Below are 20,917 nucleotides of genomic sequence, written 5' to 3'. Positions count from 1 at the left end.
ACAACCTCTACTATGCCAAAAGCCATAAAGCTGCTAGCATGGATGCAGGCTCTAAATCATGAAATCTCACTATTTTATTAACAGTATTTAAAAACTGGGGATGTTTTTTTTCTATGTGAATAATGATTGATTGGCACTGACTCATACCTGTAAGATTTATAAAACACATCAGGCTTTCTTGGATCACATTCTGCAACAACCATTCAGTAAAGAAAGACTTTGCATGCTGAAGATGTGTGTTATAAACTCATATTGCTAAATCTGTTGTTATCTCAGTCCTGCTCGACCTCAGACTACGGACAGCAGCAGGGAGGAGGTTTATTTCAGAATGACGACTGGTCCCACTGAAGTCCTACGGCTCCAGTAGTCCATGTGGAACGATGCGATGAGCCAAATTGACTGGTGGCTGGGGTGCATTGACCTGAACCCAGCAGGTAGAGAGGCCGACTGCTTGTGTCTATCTCTGTCATAGTATCTGTTCTAAGCATTGCAGAGTTCACTCCAGCTGTGAAACTCAAACCATTAAAACCACAGAGAGACTCACAGAGCAGGGTGATCGATACCGCTCCTCACTCTGTCCTCTCATCTCAGCCCTCTGATTTCCTTCTTTACTCCTATACACTCTGCCTATCTCTTCTCCTCTCATCTAATCCTCTATCCTACATTTTCACCTCTTTCTTCCTCCTGTTTCCAAGATATGCAAAATATTATCTCTCCTTTGTTTAGAAACGCAACTGTTGGCAGAGAGAGGATCTTGTAGTCTTTTACAGACATCAATTTGTAATAAGCATGTTCATTGAAAGGTAACTGGGAACCTTCATTGCAACCGATTGTATTGTATTGGTCATTATTCTGTGCCTACACTATGACCATTACCTATAATAGCACATACTTTACTGAGCCCAATCGAAGACATTTGTTTTCTTGAAATATATCTGAAAAAGTGGGATGGCCCTTTATTTAGAGTCAACACTTTTCATCAAAATAGTGGACGGCATCACTTATCTGTAAAGTGAGTGTTCCCCTCGTGTCCGAGGCCTGAAGTCACTCACAACAACAGACTCAGGGGGATTAAAGATGGAAAAACACAGTGATTATCCAGAGCAGAATTCGGTGAAGTTATTCAACAACTGAGGCAAAGTTATTTCAGACAATGCTGAAGATAATCATTATTAATGCAGCAGAGTCATTAAACAGCTGTGATTGAATTGTGATATGGAGTCACATAGTGTAATGTCTGAAGATGGAGAGCCCAAAAAGAGCAGCTTAAAAACGCCAACAGTCTGAGAACATCTGGCAGAGGTCCTCAAAGTGACCTCTTCCATAAGACTGATAGAGTGTGTGTGTGTGTTCTGATAAACAGATCGAAGGTACATCCGTCACCAGAGCTGTCATCAGGCTGAAAGCCTTGGAGTCACCATAGAGGCGACATATGGTTGTTGTTGTAACTGAGATGGATGACCTAATAACTCATAAACTTCAGGTTATGTTAAGCTTTATAATATGAAGGGTAAATGTAGCTATCACAAGAACTGCATTTAAATATGTAGTTACTCTTAACTCATTTTAAATATTACTCTTTAATCTATAAGATACTGACAGCAATGTTTTTAAAAGGTGTTAAAAACAACACACCTTGTTTTATTCAGTGTATTTAAATATTCAGATTTTTGGACATTTTTGCCTGCATGGATAGGACAGCTGAAGAGAGACAAGAAAGAGAGACAAATTACTTGTAATCTCTGTAATGATGGTTGTGGGAGTGATGAGTACCATATTTTGTTTGAATGCAAGAAAACAAGCATTCTGAGTTATAGAGAGAAGTATATACCAAAGTATTATTTAACGTCCCTCTGTGTTAAATTAATTCTATTGTTGCAATCTTATAAGCCAAAAGTAATATGTGGATTAGGGGGTTTTCTGAAAAATGTGATTTCATTGTTTAAATAAGATCTGTTGTACTTCAGCCATGCCGTATAACATCATTATATTCTTTTGTCATTTGTAATTTATGTTCTGTTTGTGGCTTAAATTAAATATGGGGAGTAGAGAGTATAAGAAGACATGCAGCTGAGTGTTGTGGCTGGAGAGTTCAACCAGTGACTGCTGTGATGAGAACTGAAGCCTCTGTACATGGATCGTGCATTTAAACCACCAGGCCAACTGGCACACCATCATTACTGAATAAAACAACTTTCTTTATAGAAACAAGATTTAATCATCAAAATCATTTTTTTCTTGAAAAGAGGGGGTCGTCTTGTAATCAGGGTTGTTTGATTTTTGGTATGATACGGTACGATTAATGTTCTCTGAGAAGAATAAATATGTAACAGGGATTTTAGGGTTACCCTTCTGATTATAAAGACGATCAAATTCTGAAGATGGGGTGAACATGGTTCATTTTTAATCAGTGTTCTCCACTTCTCTAATAAAATACAGGGACTAAGAGGGAAACTAGTACGTTTATTTAATTGTCCATTCATTTGTTCACCTTTTTTTTCCCCCAGCAAGCTTTTTCTAACAGGTTGTAAAAAAAAATGGCTGCTACGCACCTGTCAGTATAATGAAACAACAATGACACCTCACGAATACCGCACCAACAAACTAATGGATCTCCACCTGTTGCTTTAATTGAAGATCAGCCTGAGTTAAAGTCCTCACTCATGCTCAGGTCTTACTACGGTTGCATCACACTGCCTTTGAGATAACATACTGGTATCAGAGCTTTTACAACAAGCCCATTTTCATTTCACATGGGTCCGATCAGCAGATTATGGAGACACTGTTAGGGGGCGTATGGAGAGCAGAAGCAGGAGATGGCCTGAGCACAGCAGGAGATAGAGGGAGAAAAACAAAGAGGAGTCAGGAGAGGCAGAGGAGGAGAAGAAGTCTGTCTGTACTCCATTCTGTCCGACCCAGCATCAGAGCCCTGACTCAATTGGAAATCCATTTTATCTGATGACTGGCAGGCAATTGGGGCTCCCAGGTGATAGGCTGAGGCTGTGTGGTTGATAGGTCTGCCTACTCCACTGCTGAGGGATGGAGGGATGGAGATGGAGCGGAATGCAGAGAGGAATATGTACTGCAAAGATTGTCTCCACTAACAGAGTTCATATCAGGATACCAAGATAAAAATCTCACCTCTCTTCCATCAAAGATTGAGGAATTAAAATGACAAACATAAACGTTCATCATCAGCTCATTAACTTTCAATTAGATTAAAAAAAATATATCAATGAATCCAATTTATTCTAGGATATGAGACACATGAACGCAGGAGACCATTATGTTTCATGAGCAGAAATCATGATTGTAATATTTGATTAATGAAAGCCTGAAACATCTATTCAGTGTTATTCAAATATCTGTAGATCAGCAGGAACAATTATGAGTAATCAACGATAACACTGACGCAGAATCAATGAGTTAATTTGTGTTTCACAGATAAACAATTAAAGATTTGTCAAAATGCTATGATGCATGTTCCTGAAGTTTGGTTGGACATTCCAGATTTAATGTCCAACCAAAACTTATTTAACATTGCAGGCTCAAGATAAGTCTATCAGCCTCTGTCAAACCTCACCGTGCGTGTAAATACCACACAGGCATGATGGTGGGGCAAAGTTCTTCTGTTCGGTCGGCATTACAATTAGAAACTGTAACAGAGCTAAAATGGCATCACTGTAAACATCAGAGCCGGCAGGACTGAACAGTGCTGAGTGTGTGCAATGTGTCTGAGGTTTGAGCATATGTGAGGCTTCGCTGTCCGTTCACATCATGCCTCACATGCTTTCACAACTGTGCAATGTAAAATCACACACTGGGATGCAAATTTCTGGGTCCCAATGTAAAAGGGGCTTTAGGATGAAATGTTTGACTACGGGGAAACCGTTTTGGTGATTTTTAGAGACACTTTGAAGAATCTATTTTCCTATTTGTAAAACATAAATTCAAATTCTGACCAGCTGGCAAGTCTAAAGAAAAGAAAAACGTAGAAAACAGACAAAACTGAGCCTGATTTATTTACCACGACTTAACACGGGACCAGACTCTGCGGATAAACTATGTCAAATTGTTTTGCAAAATGTGGCTAACACACGCAGAGCTAGCACCACCAGCCTTCAGTCCTCTTTGCAGGTTAATACTCACATACATGTGTTGCTTATGCATTGCCTTGGTTGAGTTAACACACACAGCTTTCTTAGATCTCTATCTCCTTTTTCAAAATGCCAACAGCCATACAAAGATATGCCATATTTTTTTACATGCAGGAACTGAGGCATTATAGAATCATGGCTGTCACCATTAACCAGAGCTACAGCCCTGGCTAGTAGCAGATGGCTCTGCTACAGCTTAGACACAACATATGATTAGCAATTTTGACCCACAAAAATACAAATATAAATAATAAATAATAAAATTAACTGACTGGTAATTCTGGTGCCAACTAGAGAGGGTGACAACATTTAATTTGTATCTCAACTAAATGTGCATATCCCTAGCAATGTTATAACTACGTTATATTGTATAATAACTTGTCTAAAAAAGTCAAGTTAAAGTATTTTAATGTAAATTCCTCTTTTATTTTTAAATCAATTTTCCAGTGACAGACTTGTAAGTGGGAATTCAGAGTAGTAGCTTGGTAATGTGCACAATTAGTTCACATGATGGATTGTCTGTTGAAACAGTAAAGTGCAGTCCTTACTGACAACACTTGAAGGCAGGTTAAATAGTCTGCCGTCACTTGGAGTTTGGTGATAACTGCACATTTTCAGACTAACTCTATTTCTACACTTGCAAAGTGTTCACTTTCAAAGTGCCACAAATAGTTTAGTAACAACTAAGCAGTTGAAATGTTTCAAACCACGGCTCTTCTCTCACCTCCTCACAGCAGGTCAAACGCAGTGTGAGCGGGCGGTGGATGTCGGCTAATTGGTTGCATAAAGGTACAGAAATAGTCAGGCACAGGTGGATCCAGAGTGCTATCAGTCTGAGGACAGATCTTAGTTTGTCAGGGCAAAAATGACTCACAGCAAATCCATGTCAAAACAAAAACAGAAGCATCAACAATCAATACACCAACACATAGATCGAAATATCACCTCAACTAATATGGAAAACATGCTGCTGCAAATCTCTGCCAGACTACGTGCTGACTAATATCACGTGGTTTGGATGGATACATCTCTTGCAAAGCATAAAATAATAATCCTAACGGACGGAAACCTTGTAACTACACAATACATGACAGAATACTTCAGGTAAAAAATGGACAATTATATAAACACCAAGATACCTGAACTGTTAGGACCTGCAGAGAACCACAGAGAACCACAGATACAAATAATAATGACTAAAGAGGCAGCATATTTACTCTACAGGTTCAGATATTACATTTTTTTGTACTGCAGAGATAAAGGTATGCAGATGTGATAATCCCAAAGGTCTTTACAGATCTTAGGCCTTTCTAAATTCATCTATGGGTGTGAACGTCATGTTACAGAAGCACATATGAAGACACCTCTAATGACAAGCCCCGAAGTCACCTCTTTACAACAATAAGCAGCTGCCTTTGCCACATAAACTATTGTAAACAACTGCAGAACAACTTAAAAAAAAGCAATTTCAAAGTTTCACATGAAGTGAAGTTGTCATCACGGCTCTGGGAGCAAACAAAAACACAATGGCATTTATTTATTTACAAAAAGGCCAGAGAGGGAAAAAAAAAATCGATCTCTCCGGGAGTATGGGGAGAGAATCGGGGAGCATTCACAAAGGAGAAGCAGGCCTCAGCTCAAAAAGAGAAAGAGGAGGTGTGGACACACGGATTGAGTGACAACGGGACACAAAAGAGACGCTGCTACAAAGTGGACTGTTCCGATAATGTTGCGGCTGCTTCATGGCAACAAAAGCCAGAATAAAACCCACCTAAGAGCCCTGCTGTTGTCCCCTCTTATCCCAGCTGGTGGTCTTGGCTCCACAAAACCTCCTGTACGCGCACGAAAAAAAAAAAAAATGTTGACCTGAATATCAGTCTGAAATGTGCCCGAAATAAAGAGTGTGTCAATTGCTTATGCAGCCGTGGCGGCTTTGAACAGAACACAATACAGGGCTGAGCTGGATTATTATCAGGACCCCCCATCAGAGAACACAGAAAAAGGCAGAGAGAGCAGGGGGTCTGCTGGCGCGAGCCAACAGGCGTGGAGGTGCTCAGAAAGGTCAGAGTACAGCGAGCGAGGGTTACAAAAGCTAGCAGAAATGCAGTTGTTAGTCCCCTGAACTCTGTCCCCCTCCCTTCATGTCTTCATACCCCTGACTTTTCCCTTGTTTGAAAGCTTTGAGGTGTCTGAGGGCCACGAGGCAGATGGAAGAGGAAACAGAGGAAACAGATATGGCGTGTTGTGCAGTTTGATCGAACGCTACTGTGCAACAAAAGACCGGAAAAGAGAAATAATGAAAGGAATGGGAGAGAAAGGAAGGATGGGGACAGAATGAGAGGTGATGGACAGACACTCAGTTAGCACTCACCCTTGGAACAAAAAAACAAAAGAGCAAAGTTACATGTGCTACAGCAGGCTGGTTAAGAATGGTGGTGGTATGAGACAATCTATTTGTACCCATCTAACACGTCCAGGTTGAACCCATAATGAATTGTGGTTGGTTAAATGGACTATCAATTGGCAAAACAAAGCCAAACTGAAGCCCTTCATCAACCCTTTTGGCTCACCCATATTGGACCTTTGAGAAACTGAGGACAAAATCAGGTATCCCAGTGGGGTACCAGTGTGCTGGCTTGGATCAATTGAGCCCAGGTTTGGTCCAATTCTAGCCCACAGGGAGTTTTGTACAAAAACATCATCAAAAGTAGTACTGGTGTACTTTAAATCATTTAAATCAGAAAAACAACAAGGAAGGAAACAATACAGGATAAAACCAGACACCTCAAACACAACTGAACATTCTGTAGAGCAAAAAAAGGTGACAGTATCTTGGATCTGAGATGAGAAACCTTTTGGGTAGAACAATGGCATTTGTTTGGTTGCTAATTTACTTGTTAAGTCAATAAAACATAATTGTTCTTGGCTCTCTTCTCTCTGTCTAGTTTTGTTATATCTTAAAAAAAAGCCCTGGCATTCATAAGAACCATAATGGACCCTTTGGAGGAGGTGGCTGACAGGAGAATTATGGCCAAGCAGTCATCTCTGATGGACATTTCTTTCCTATATATATTCTTGTTGAAATTGTTGTACTGTACACCTTTTTGTTTGCTGCTGTAACTCCATGAATTTCCCCATTGTGGGATGCATAAAGGAGCATCTTATCTTATCTTAATATATGTATGTTACTCACTTTTAATACATTTTTTGTCATCTGAAAAGTACACTTCTGCAACCACTATTCAAAAAGCTAAGAGTGATATTTTGTTGTGTCATCGTATTTTCTACCCAGATGATGGCACTTACAGAAGAAAGCAGTCGCTTATTTGCCCAAAGCATGTTGGATACAAAGCAAGGCAGACCAATCAAGTGTCACCACTTTTGACACTTTTCCCCCTCATTAGGTCATAATCATGCATTTAAAGAACAGTGTTATACTATTAAGTAAATAAACCTTGCAGAGTGCTGGTTTGATTGGAAAGATTCCTTAATTTAAGACAAGTGAACACCAGAGGGAGCTGGTGCAGGTTTCTCTGAAAAGGTTGCAGGCAGTTGATCCGTTCGTTCCTCACAACTATCAACGCTACCATACGCTGAGCTCCTCTACAGAACAGGTAGCTGGCAGGGTGGCGATAACAAGGTACTAGAGAGGGCTACACATCTGCACAAAAACTGCACTTCTCTAAACGCAATGGAAGCCTTTGCAAAGGAACACAGCTTAAACTACACAGTTTTTCCCCAGCAGCCACAAACGCAGACTACATCTTATATACCGATGCAACTTTTATCATGGATTTTAAACAGTATGTTTCAAGGTATATGTTTAGAAATTCTAAGGTTGCTGGATTTGCTTTTTGAAATACATCAAGTTGCAGATGCATCGTTTTGGACCCTTGAAGATCTGAGGTTTGTGCATTCATTCTCAAAGTTGTACAAACACAGAGATTGAGTGTAACTGTGATTTTTTGTTTCTTTTTTTACAACAGGAGACCAAACGTTCAGATTTCTTTAATGATTTTTTTTCTGGGCAGTTTTGTTATAAAGCCCTCAGACTGAGCTATTTGTCACAACACAAAAAGGGAGAGTCTTTATTCCCCACAAAAATATACTGTTTTGTTTCTTCAGAGCACAGAATCACAAGATTAAAAACTAGACCAACAGAGTACACAATAGCAGACAAACGACAAAAGAGAGAGATTGAGAGCAGATAATGATGCTCGCTGGTGATTGGTTGTGATCGGCGTGCAATGATCAATGCCCGTTTGAAAGGAGGCAACGGTTTATGACGGCAGGAACAACTGCCAACAGTATGAAAATGGAATCAATAAGTCAACTGCAGAGCAGGGAGAGAGGAATGAAGGAAGTGGCAGAGAGAAAGAAGAAAAGGGTTTAGAGAAAGGAAAACAGATAGGAGAAGACGGAGTAAAACCAGAAAGACAAAGAGAGTGGAGTCGACAGAGGCGGAGGAAAGAACAGTGTGTAGCAAACAGACGTGGAAGCTAGATGAAAGGTGTTGGTTTAAAGAAAGAAGAGGCAGAAAAACAAAATTGACAGATGAAGGAAGGTTCATTAAAGATAGATAAAAAGAGGCAACAGCAAAAACAAACTGACAAACAATCAGATAAACTAACTGACAACAACTTTTTCAACAAACCCTCCGAGCTGATAGAAGTCCTGATGTAAACGTACATGTAGAAGGAAAGTTGTTCCACTGATGGACACAGAGCCATGGACTTTCAAATGATAAGCCCTCTTTTTCCTTTAAAGCTGGGGTTGGCAGTCTCGGAAAACTAGCATGAATTTGAATGTAGCATGTCCTCAGGACTCCGTCTAACCCCTCCCCTCCTCCCTCAGAGCTCCTCCAAAACGACGCCCCCCCCCGCTCACATGCACGAGCGCTGCTGACTTGCGACCATATGATGGTGACTGATTCAATACCGGTCCTTACCAAAACATTATCATAGTGAAAGTTAAAAACAAAAATAAATATGGCTGCTGTTAGTACTCACAACTGTCATGCTAGCATTATACAGTTGTACCAGTGACACGATATCAGGAGAAAAGTTATAGCACATATAAAACTGTAACAGCTCTACTGTTTGTTAAACATGTTCAGTGTAGATGCTCTTAATTCCTACAGTGTTGACAGTCAGTGAAGGCATCAGGAGAGGTGTAGAGTGTGTGAGCTGAAGAGAGGAGAGACAAGAGGAGAAGTTCTTCATTCATTCAAACATTGATTGTTGCTTTGTTGGTTGTCGTGATCACGGCCGACAGTGACCGGTTATTAAAACTAAACGTGTTCACGAATCGGCTCGTCATCCCTACAGCGTCCGAATGGACGCTACAATACATATACATTTCTGTAGGACTTAGTAAATGTCATTCATTCTTCTACTTGTCAGAGCCCCGTGGTGAGAGCTTTTTAGACTCTGATCCAGACTACAGTCCTGAGCAAAGCATCTCATCGGGTCAGAGGGGACAGGCCCGAGGTCGAGCAAGAGGGGCAGTCAGTAGAGTCAGGGGAAGCAGCGGCAGGAGATGGGGTCTCGGAGTGCACGCCAGGGAAATGTACGCGCAGGAGGCGGGCAGAACAGCAGGACGGGATTTGAATGGTTTAAAATTTTGGCACCCAAAAAACGGTGATTGGTTGGTGTTTTCCCAGGTTTACTCCGGCTGTTGATAGCAGCTTTTCTTCGCTCTTTTTTAAGAACACATTATGTATTGATTGCCATCAGGACATAAAGATCATTTTAACCAGTATAACAAAAAATGTATCTAAATCTGATTACCAACCCCAGCCTTAACACTCTTCTCAAGTGTAAATTTCTAGGCTGCATAAACATTACACAGAAGTGACAGCGTGGACAAAGGAGACACCCGACAGAGTGATGAAGCAGCAGAGTAACTTATAGCTAGTTAAGGTCTCTCAGACATAATGTACCAAATGTACTGCAGTATCAACACAATGTAGAAACGATGAGTTCAGAAAACGAAGATCAGAGAAGTGAAATGATAACTCTGTATCCAAGAAAAATTGGGTTGGACGGAAAAGTCAGCTGAAAGGGACAATGAACTGCATCTAAAATGACACATACAGCCACAAGACAAACTATCACCAAAAAACTTGTGATATAAAGAGTTGTATGATTCAATTCAAATACCTGTCTTCATTGTCTGCTCATACTACTTGCATACAAGCTTGTCGCTGGGGAGAAGAAGAACACTATTATGGTAAGATGCTCCAAAGAGAGGCATGGTCAGGGATTGATAAGCTCCAGTTACTGTGCTGTAACACAAGTCAATGAATGCACAGGTCACATACTGAACATACATTTCTAAAGTCTTGTGAACATGGCAGGGATTATAGTGTCACAAAGTGAATTTTGGAGTGTCAGGCAAGAGAGCGTCCAACCTGTCTCTCTGCTGAGTTATCAGCTGAGGGGCCAATGTGACGTTCGCTCACGGATGGATTTCAAAAACGGTGAAGAACAGCTGGGGAAACTCCCTCGGAGAGAAGAAGGGACTTTTAAGTTCCTAATAAAGGAAAATAAATTCAATGTGTTATGTTTTTTCTGTTACTGTACCATAAAATGCTCTGAATCAAGACTTTGAAACAGAGAACAATATTGAACTTCAACTTTTTTGCACCGTTACAATCCTTGTGTCTATATATTGTGAAGTCACTCTGACGTATGCCAAATAGGGCGCATACACAATCAACTAAAATGGTTACTTGAAGGAACTGAATATGCCTTAAGATTTTGCTTCTACATTCTCTGTTAGGTAAGTATTCATCTTTATCTCAGCCACATCTCTAGTTGGATACAGACTGTATGAAAAATGGACGTAACATCCGTGACGTCACCCATCTGTTTCAGATCGCTGGCTTAAAGCCAATCAATGGAGGGTGCCATATTGGAAAAACTGAACACAACCAGGCTAGTGTGACGTAAAGGAGCGGGCCTTTATCCTTTCAACTAACAGCTACAGTCAGCCATGTCCTTATTTGGGCAAAACTTGTGAGTTTAATATCTTAAAAAATACCAAGATATAATAAATGTCCCCAATAGAGAAACTAGCTACTCAGACCAAAGCCGTTTTTTTTAAACAGGCTGTAAACATGTTCATTATTGCTGCAAAGATCGTCTTTTTTGAATGAGTGTGTATGTGGTTTCCAGTGTTTCTGCAGCCAGCCTCAAGTGGACGCTCCAAGAACTGCAGTTTTTAGCACTTCTGCATGGGCTTCATATTTTAAGACCGGAGGTTGCCCCTTAATTGGACCACACCCTTTTATTTGTGGTCAATATACGTTTGTGGGTTAGATCCGTGTGTTTAAAGGCTTTTTTTTCAGACAATCCTAAAACTGGGTCAGTACTTTTCTGAGAAACTGTTGACAAACAAAACATAGTTTCTAAACTTTCACTTTAAAAACCAAACTATAAATTACACCTCTGTGTTTTTGTAAATCTTAATCAGCTTTTGTTCACCACCGTGAGCCGAGGTGGAATAAAAGTTCAAGCATTCCTTAGATCTCCTTTTCCTTGTCTGTAGGCAGTCACAGCTAATGAGGCACAAACAGACCTTCAACTAAGAGCAGAAGAGACACAAGAACCTGACAAAAATGTGCTTTGAATGAAAGTCACCTTTATCAAAAATGTTTCTGTGAAAAACTTAGAAAACTACCACATTTGTTTCCTTCAAATTATCCACCTGTTCCTGTTTTCTCAAGTGGGCAGAGAGGTAAAGAAGTCAAAGAAGAAACTCACAAACACAGTGTCAGAGGATGAGACATGTTATCTTCTCTGTGGTGAATCGACAATAAAAACAAAAGTTGTGCAAAGAGGATGTAGAAATACTGCAAGACTTTAGCCCCAATTAAAGCAACCCACTCTTATTTAGAAGCTTGCTGTGTAGCTCCCATGCTGGATTTATTAATCTGAGATGTTTCCCTTTAGAACAAATATGAAAAGTGAGAAAAACTCTGTTCTTTAATTAGCTCCAGTTCAAAGAAGCTGTGCGACACTTTGTAATATTATTCATGATACAGAGTGAACGCGGAGTTTGACTTCTTCTTCCTGCATCAGAATTAAAAACATTTAAGTAAAAGTGTGTGAAACTTTGAGTGTGTGTGTGGTCAGTGTCAGGTCCAGAGAGCAGCCGAAGACCCTCATTCTTCTTCATTAGTGTTGACCGCTGAGGGGCCTGCCATCTCTTTCTCTCCCTCTGCATCTTTTCATCCTCTGTCCATCTCCAACCCTTTCTCCATGACCACCCCTCTCCTCATAGGATCCTCACGTCCTCCCTCTCCTGCTTTTCCCTTACAGATCTTCCGTTCTGACAAGCCTCCTCCCCCCATTCCCTCTTTCCTTCCTCATCCGTCCATCTGACTCGTCCTCCTCCATCCTTCTCTCTCCGCGGCGTCTCCCATCATCCCTCGCCTGCCTCCTCTTCTGTTCAGCTGCACTCCTCCCTCTCTCCATCTTTTTATCCTCACTTTTGCACATCCTGGCATTTTATTTCCCCCTCGCCTTTTCCAATTTCTCAGTGTTCACCGTGTTTTTAGAGCTCTTTCTCCCGCTGAATCCTCATCTGTTCAGTTTATTCTCCTCCTCTGTTTGCCTCTCATTCATTTTCCTAGTTTGTTTTTCTTGCAAAGTCTCTCCAGCTTTGCACCGTTGGTCAGACCCGTGCTCATTTTTACCTTTCATAGCACCTATAAAGCAAGCCTTCTCCATTATTTGTTTGAATTGTGCCGCTCCCCAGTTTCTGCATGTCAACATTTAATCTTGTCTTTCACTTTAGACCCAATCATTACTTCTTTCACCACTTTTAGTCATGTTGTGGTTCTCTCCTCCACTTCACTTCCATTTTATTCTTTTTCTACGTCCAGTGTTTATCAAGGTCTTTCCATTTACGTCTCTCTATCCTTCACATCTAACATTTCGGTATGACAGCCTGGAGATTTCTGTAGCATGTTTTCAGCTTTTCAATGCAAGCCTTTGTACTCCGCCTCTCTTTTTATTTTCTCTCAGTTTGTTTATCTACATTGTTATCTGCCGGCAGAGTAGTAGAGCTGCTGTGATCTTTGTACCTGCATGACTCCTGTTCAATCAACAATAAGACTGAAGGTAAAAGGAAAAAGAAATCAATACTAGGTTTTATACCGCTGTGATTCACTGGTTCAGCAAAAGTCAGTGTGCATTCATATCCACGACGGACTGATTTATTATCAGCATATCAGTGCTGTCGATAGGGTTTTGCTTTCAGAATGGACTTATCAAAACTTGATGAAACTATTTTCTCTCTCTGCCTTATCTCCTCGCCTGCTGTCTGCAGGGAATCAAACTTGCACACTAAGCATGCCGCAGAATCAGCACCGAGGCTTCTGCTCAATAAAGCTTGGACATTTTGAATCACAACAGTGTTTCTCAAAATGTGACACAATCCCTCTGTGGTTCAGAGAAAATCTCCCATTGCATAAATCCACTGCAGTACGGCCCTGCTTAAACGTACTGTCCGATACATCCTCTTTGTCAGGACTGAGTTTATGAGATTCTTCTTTTTATGATGCCAGAATTCAACCCAAGACTGTGTTTTATCAGGATCACCACACCCTGCTTTTTGCAAATAGTGCACCAAAAGGAAACTAGAGGACATGCAAGACAAGATCTACTTTAGATGGAGCAAAGTACTCAAATTATAAACGGTTTAAAAGCTCAAACGCAGTAAAAATGCTCCATACAAACACCTCTATCAGAATAAGTATGTTCAAACTGAACTAGTTGGTTGCAGAGGTCGTTCAAACTCTCAAACTGGACGCCAGCAGAGTCTGTCTTTAGCAGAAACAACCCATCTTCAGTGCTTTCCACAGATTTGGATTGATCAGGAAAATTATCAGATTAAGTTTTAATGGTTTTTGTCGTAAAAAAAAAAAAAGCTTTGGTCTGAAGAGCTTATTGCTCTATCGGCACACACTTTACAGGGGGTGAATTGTTTTTATAACTTGAGAGTTAAGAAAATATTAAAGATTATGAGTTTTGCCCATTTAAGGACATGACTGACTTGACTGACAGTCGGGAACACTGTTTCTGTTGGCTTGGAGGCTCAAAGCCCGCCTCCTTACCTCACACTAGCTCGACAGAAGTTAGGTTGTGTTCAGCATTTCCAATATGGCTTCAGAAACAGATGGGTGACGTCACGGATACTACGTCTATTATTTATACAGCCCATGATAATAACTTAAAACTCAAGGAGCCGGTGTCATTACATGTTTTTAAATCTGAAATAAAGACTTTGAAGCAGCTTCTTTAGGATGTTGGTTTTAGTGTACCTGGTTACACAACTGCCTCCACGACAATAACCCTTTCAGTGACAAGTGTCGTGCTTATGAATTATACTTTGGTTCTCTGAGTGTCTGCGTCTGTAACATGTGTGTTTTTTGCTGCTAAAAGTCTTGGCCAAGTGTTCCTTTAAAAGAGATTTTTGATCTCAATGAGATGAACGAACCTGGTTAAATAAAAATGAATAAAGAAAAAGTTGTAACTAAAATGATCATTTGTTCTGGCTCTTGATAGAAAATGTCCTCAATATAATCAAACTACAATGGTCAAATCTGCTTGTAACCTTTCTGGAGTCCCTGAGCTCCCTTGTCTCGTAGGTTCCCCTAAGTCACTGCCGTAGACGTCCTCCTGTTGTGGACGTGCCAGACTCCAGCTACCACGGATGTGCCAGATTCCAAAGGCAACAACTACTACTACTCCCTCTACTCATTACTATTATCGCTCCCTCTCTCTCTTACTCTCCTCTTTCCCTCTTTCCGAACCCCAACTCGGTCAAGGCAGATGTCTGTCTAGCATGAGTCTGATCCTGCTCGAGGTTTCAGCCTGTTAATAGGACGTTTTTCCTCGCCGCTGTAATCTGCAAAATACTGTAAGGTGCACTGCTCATGGTGGATTAAGATGAGATAAGATCGATACCTGTCAGTAAGATGGGACTGGATCTTATCATGTCTTGATGTTGGGTCTTTGTTAATAATTCAACATAGAGTAAGGTCTAGACCTGCTCTGTTTGTAAAATGCTTGAGATAATATGTGTTGTGATTTCGTGCTATACAAATAAAGATTGATTATGCATGTTAGGTTCTAGTGGACATCTTACTGTTGGGTCATATATGATAATATGATTTCCCCTTCCTTCAGTTACTTGTAATTAAGTGTTCATACAATTTGGTATAAGTTGTTTTATTGGTGTATAAACATTCTTGCATTATGTTAAATCTTTTCTGAGGCCTGTTTTGAGGTCTGTTTAAACAGAACTGAATGTTTTAAACAAGTGGAAATCAGTGAAATGATATTCATGCTTAGAGAAGTGGGCTCTGGACCGGCTGCCCTCCTCTGTCCGCCCATCAGACAATCTTTCTAATATCTGAGCACTTAATAATCTTTAAAGTGTCTTCTGATGGACAGCAGAGATGTCATCAGTCAAAGCTCCAGCCCACTGTTTCATCCACCTGCAGCCTGGATGTCACAGCTGCCAACAACTCAGCAGTCCAAAGGCCCAAATTACAAGCTAACCACAGGAATGGGGGAGTTAAATGTACAAATTAAAGCCCTTCATGCCAGAGAAGGACCGCCAATCTTAATGAACGGGGTAATTTTGGAAGATGTCTTATAGTATGACATCTGACATCTCATCAGCAAGTCCTCCTACCACCACTGCCTCCTTTAGCTGACAGGGACTGAGGAGTTTAACAACTTGGATAGCCAACCAAAAACATTTAAATGGTGTGATGTGAAAAACTTAAACTCAGAAAGAACAGATAAGACAGAAACAGGGACAGTTCTGTTTTCATGTACAAAAGGAGGAAAACGCTGAGGTACACAGGAGCAGATTGTCTGTAAATCTCTTTGCCGATCACTCTGTTGCTTCTCAGCAGTTTTTCTTTCGTTTAGCTCTGATTCTACCTCTCTCCTCGCTCTCAGTCTGGGTTTGTTTCATTCATTCGCTCCCTCTCTCTCTACCCTGACAGATAGACTTTAACTTCAGGAGTAACTCCCCGGGTATTAGACCTAAAGCCTGCTCTGCCTGTACTCCACAGCAAGACTGCGGATATATACGTCCGTGCGCGTGTGCGTGCGCGTGTGTGTGCGCGCGTGTGCGTGTGTGTGCGTGTGTGTGTATGTATGTGTGTGTGTGTGTGCGTGTGTGTGTGGGCGCCTCAGTGGTCGGCCTTGCTGAAGGGGAAAATAACAGCATTTAAAGTCAGAGGTCTGAACCAGCAACCGGACAGACCCTGACCTTGCTGTTGCCCTGCATACATGGGCGATCTGACACGCTGCTGCTGCTGTCTTCTTTCTGAGTTTTCAGGATTTTTTTCTCCTTTTCATCGTTCACCTGCTTTTTATTCTTTCCATTCAGGTATTTTCACTCCTACACTAGTCAGCCTTGTGCATCTCTGCCCAGATATCCCAAATCTCTTTTCCACTTTAAGTCTGTCTCTTTCTGTCCTCCATCCATCATGAGCAGAGTCTCGAACACTGATCCGAATCAAAGCTAGGCTCTCACTGAGATTGGTGCTAAATGACTCCAAAATCCCGCCAGGCACAGAGACAGTGTGCGTGTGAGTTTGCATCTGAGCGTGCAGATAAATGACTGGAAAATCCCACTGAGTGTCTGGACAGTGTGTATGTGTCACATGTAGCTGTGCCCACATCAGGCTAAGCCTCCCAAAGGATAATGACTGGAGGAAGTCTGCTCTGTCTCTCCAGGCTCTGTGGTATCCTCTCCTCATTTGCCATCTAACACACGCACATAAACACACCCACACACAAACGTGGTAGTGTGACCAGCAGGAAGACGTCTGTAATATGCTGGCCTGTGCACTGACACGCTGTGACACTGATCAAAACACATCACAGTCACCTCTGTGAGGCTTGAAAGACAGAACGCGAACTGGACTACAAACACTCTCACTGAAGTCTCCTCTCATGCTTTTAAAAGCTCACGATGAAAAGTTGTCATCTCTCTGCCTCCTCTCCTCAGGTGATCCTCAGATTGTTTCTTTAATATCTTTAATTGACTCATAAAGCCTCAGTCTCTTCTGCAGACCTCTTTAATTCTGAAATTTAAACCTTTATTCACACTACAGACGATATCAAGCATCAACTGTGCTTATAAATAAAATCAACAAATTAAGCATAATAATTTAACAAAAATTCCTCATATTCAAAGCACACTAACTCATTAAAGATGCATTCAGAGAGAAGAAGGTAAAGATGTTTGGCTTACAGTAAATGCACAAAGTAGAACTCTTACACCGTTTATATTTCTCAATGGCTTGTAAACAGTTTGTAAAACTCTACCGGCCAAATTCCAGCGGATCCGTGTCCGGTCCCTCTGCAATCCGTCATAACACCAGATCTGATAGGTTTCTATTCTAGTAACTGTGTTAACTTCCACTGGATTTGCTCAGTTGCGTACCAGGTGCGTCTCTGATCCGGCAGGTCAGAGCCCTCCGGATCAGATACGTGAGACTTCTATTTTTGCCGGATGCTGGAGCTCGATGCATCAATCTCAACAGAGCAGATCGAGCGGGACAGGAAGTCAGGCACCAAAACTAAATTAAAAAAAACGGCTGATCTTCAGAATAAAACACTCTGTGTTATCACCAGATCGTATTTCACTTAACTACAACAACAAACCGTCATGATGAGCGGAGCCAGGCCTGGAGTCAACAGGTCAGAGGTTTTCAGAGGACCAGAAAGACAACATGGATGAGGAGAGGAGGAGGAGAATCATTAATGCAGTAATTACTGCGGGAAAACCTCGGTCTCGTGACTCCAGCTATCCGGCTGTCCTGCTCCGGGTGTTGACATTTTAGAGAGCATGGAGCCGGACCATAGCATATCAGAGATGGACCAGGCACGGATTTGGTGGAAGTCCTGGGTAAGATGACTTTTCTTTGATTCACATGTTAATTTCACTCGAGTGTTTGCAGATTAGAAACAGAGTTTTAAACACTCCTGTCGGGGCAGTGAGATGTTTTAAGCACCAACACTGTTTAACTCAGTTACAAGTATAGTGTCAGAACTATCATGACATATATCTTGAAAACTAAAGGGGACAGGGCTTTCGCAGTAGTGGTGCAACGGATCATCGTTGATCCGTGATCAGTACGGATGCCTCCCCACGGTTAGGCACGGACGTGGTCCGCGGATTGGTTGATGGAAAAAAAAATAATTGCACGTATTCACGTGATGACCACATGTTCAATCCACACTCACTACGCAGACAGGCTGTTACTGGGTCACTTAGAGTCCAATGCTGCGAGCGCAATCTTTTACTTTCACTTTCGTTTATGGAGCAGTTCACATATTGGCACTTTGCCAGCTGTAGGACCCTAGAATGCACGAAAACGGTGTTTCAAGTTTGCAGCTCATATAAAAGTGGACGGTGAAAATCAGCGATTTAAAGAAGAATGGAGTGAAACTTTTGAAGTTCCTCTACTCCTTCACTTGCCATGCCATGAAAGGCAGTGAATGAGGCAGGACTGGGCCCACAGATAGGATGTGTTGCACATGCAGTAAATTTTGAGTTGAATGTTGTTTTTATTTAATGGGCAAAAGTTTACAAGTGTTTTACAAAATAAATGGAGGACAAAGTTATATTTGTCTTGTCTTCTTTCTTTTTTTTTTGCTAATCCGAAAAGTTATCCGATCCGTGACTGAGAACCGTGATCCGATCCGAACCGTGAGTTTTTTGATCCGTTGCACCCCTAGTTCGCAGTGAGGGGTCCAACACTTTGGAATAATCTGCCCGAGGAGATCAGGTCTGCTGACTCTGTGAGCTCTTTTTTAATCTCTTCTGAAAACATACTTTTATCGTAGAGCCTTTCCTGATGTTATCTGAAAATGTATTTTATTTTGTTTTATTTATTTTATTTTAACCGTCTTAAGAAATATATTTCAAAATAATTACATTCCTTTAGAGTTATTTTAGGGGAATTTTATGTCTTTTAAAATGTGCTTTATTTCTTTATCTTGACTTGTGTGATTTGATGATCTGCCTGTTTTATTTTGTTGCCCATCTAAAGCACTTTGTAACTTGGGTTTTGAAAAGTGCTCTACAAATAAAATTCTTCTTCTTCTTCTTCTTCTTCTTCTTCTTCTTCTTCTTCTTCTTCTTCTTATTATCATTATTATCATTATTATCATTATTATTATTATTACACACAATACCTGAAATGATTATCCTGTAAAGGTTAAAAAAGTGCATTTAGAGGCCAAAACAGTCTGAAAGTCTAAATGTCTGCTGAGATGAATGACTGAAAACAAAGAGCTTTATTGTTGATCAAGTTTGCAGTTTGAGTTGGTTTTCAGTGTCTTGCATTGGTTGAATTCACAGACCAGTCTGGACTTAAGTATACGGCATCTACAACACTGGAGCAAGCGATCAGTGACGAGCAAACTAACAGTGACAGCTTTTAAAGACACAAAATGAAGGAAGAAGTTCGTAAACTTTCAAATATACGGGGTGAAAGTCAGGGAGACGCCTCAGGGGCTAATCAAGAGGCAAGACCTTGATGTGTAAGTTAAAGCAGACTGAAATGTGGCAAGCTACTTAAACACACACACGCACGCACGCACACACACACACACACACACACACACACAGAGCTCACACAATGTGTATGATCTGCTGCGCTCTTTTAAAGACAGTCTTCAAAGAGTCTTCACTTCACTCCTCGTTATCTCACACCAGCTAATATGAGGATAGAACTTTCTCACACACACACACACACGCACACGCACACGCACACACAGCCAATCTTATGAAAGTGTAGAAATACAAGAACAAAAACATACATAGTCTTGGCTGTGTGTATATTTTGTGCGTGTGTGTCTGCATAGGTTTATATATGACAGATACAAAGCTACTGATACCTTTGAACGCACACACTCACACACACTCGCACTCTACATGAGCGGGCAGAGGAGTGGAGTTGCAGCGCGTTGATTATCACATGCTATATTACTGTATGCCAGGAGAAGCCTCGTTGCCCCTGAGCAATGCAGAGGAGATGTGAGCGGAGAGCAGCATGAGGCGGACTGATACGTTGCTCGGGTGCATGATGAGCAGCTACACCTTCAAATGTCTCCACTGTGCAAACTTTGGAAGGGCAAGCTTCCAGTATGCTGTCCTCCAGCTCCCCCCTCTTCCTCCTCCTCTTCCTCTTCCTCTTCTTCCTCCTCCTCCTCACATATTCCCTCTAACTTTCTGTGAATTTGTAACTTCAGAACTGCTGCAGAGATGCACATACTCCAGCACAGGAACTTGTCTTTGCCTCTGAATAATACAGCTGTGGAGCCAGTTCAGGAATGTGGAATGCAAAGAAAGCTGAGGCAAAAGTAGAAAGGCAGGTTTTACTGAGTGCATACTAAAGCAGTGGATCTTCTCTGGTTTTAACTGAGAATGAAATACAAAAAAGTGACAAAGGGAAAGAGGCAAGACCTCTTGGCTTATGAGAAACACAGTTGTTAACCTGCCTCTGCTGCTCAAAGACATAAACATCTCCTCTGACTTCAGAAGCAGACATTAAGAGAGGTTGCTTCTTCTTTGAAAAGGAAAGTTTTTACCCTTTAAAAGAAAAACACTGCTACATTAAAATTTCATTTATTGCCCTATATTAAATCTTTAACCCCTTCATTTTGTTTCTAATCTCTTTGTCATCCTTATTTTTGGTTGAAACAGACAAATAAGTA

The 20,917-nt window shown here is 41.1% G+C and overlaps 1 protein-coding gene across 3 annotated transcripts in view; it reads right to left on the bottom strand.

Annotated features, from left to right (window-relative positions):
• Positions 1 to 20,917, bottom strand: part of chchd6a (coiled-coil-helix-coiled-coil-helix domain containing 6a) — a 114,218-nt gene that overhangs the window by 5,344 nt on the left and 87,957 nt on the right. Inside the window, exon 9 of one of the 3 annotated variants that reach the window (XM_034696846.1) lies at positions 10,576 to 10,691. The exons of 1 other annotated variant lie outside the window; for it this stretch is intronic. In XM_034696846.1, the coding sequence (XP_034552737.1) occupies positions 10,617 to 10,691 (75 nt within the window). In that variant the 3' untranslated portion in view covers positions 10,576 to 10,616. Of the gene's footprint in view, positions 1 to 10,575; positions 10,692 to 20,917 lie in introns of those variants that run through there. One more of the 3 variants, XM_034696847.1, reaches the window with a different exon arrangement.

Source organism: Notolabrus celidotus, chromosome 11, assembly GCF_009762535.1.
Source record: "Notolabrus celidotus isolate fNotCel1 chromosome 11, fNotCel1.pri, whole genome shotgun sequence".
NCBI classification, from domain to species: domain Eukaryota; kingdom Metazoa; phylum Chordata; class Actinopteri; order Labriformes; family Labridae; genus Notolabrus; species Notolabrus celidotus.
This window is presented reverse-complemented; position numbering and strand designations above follow the sequence as displayed.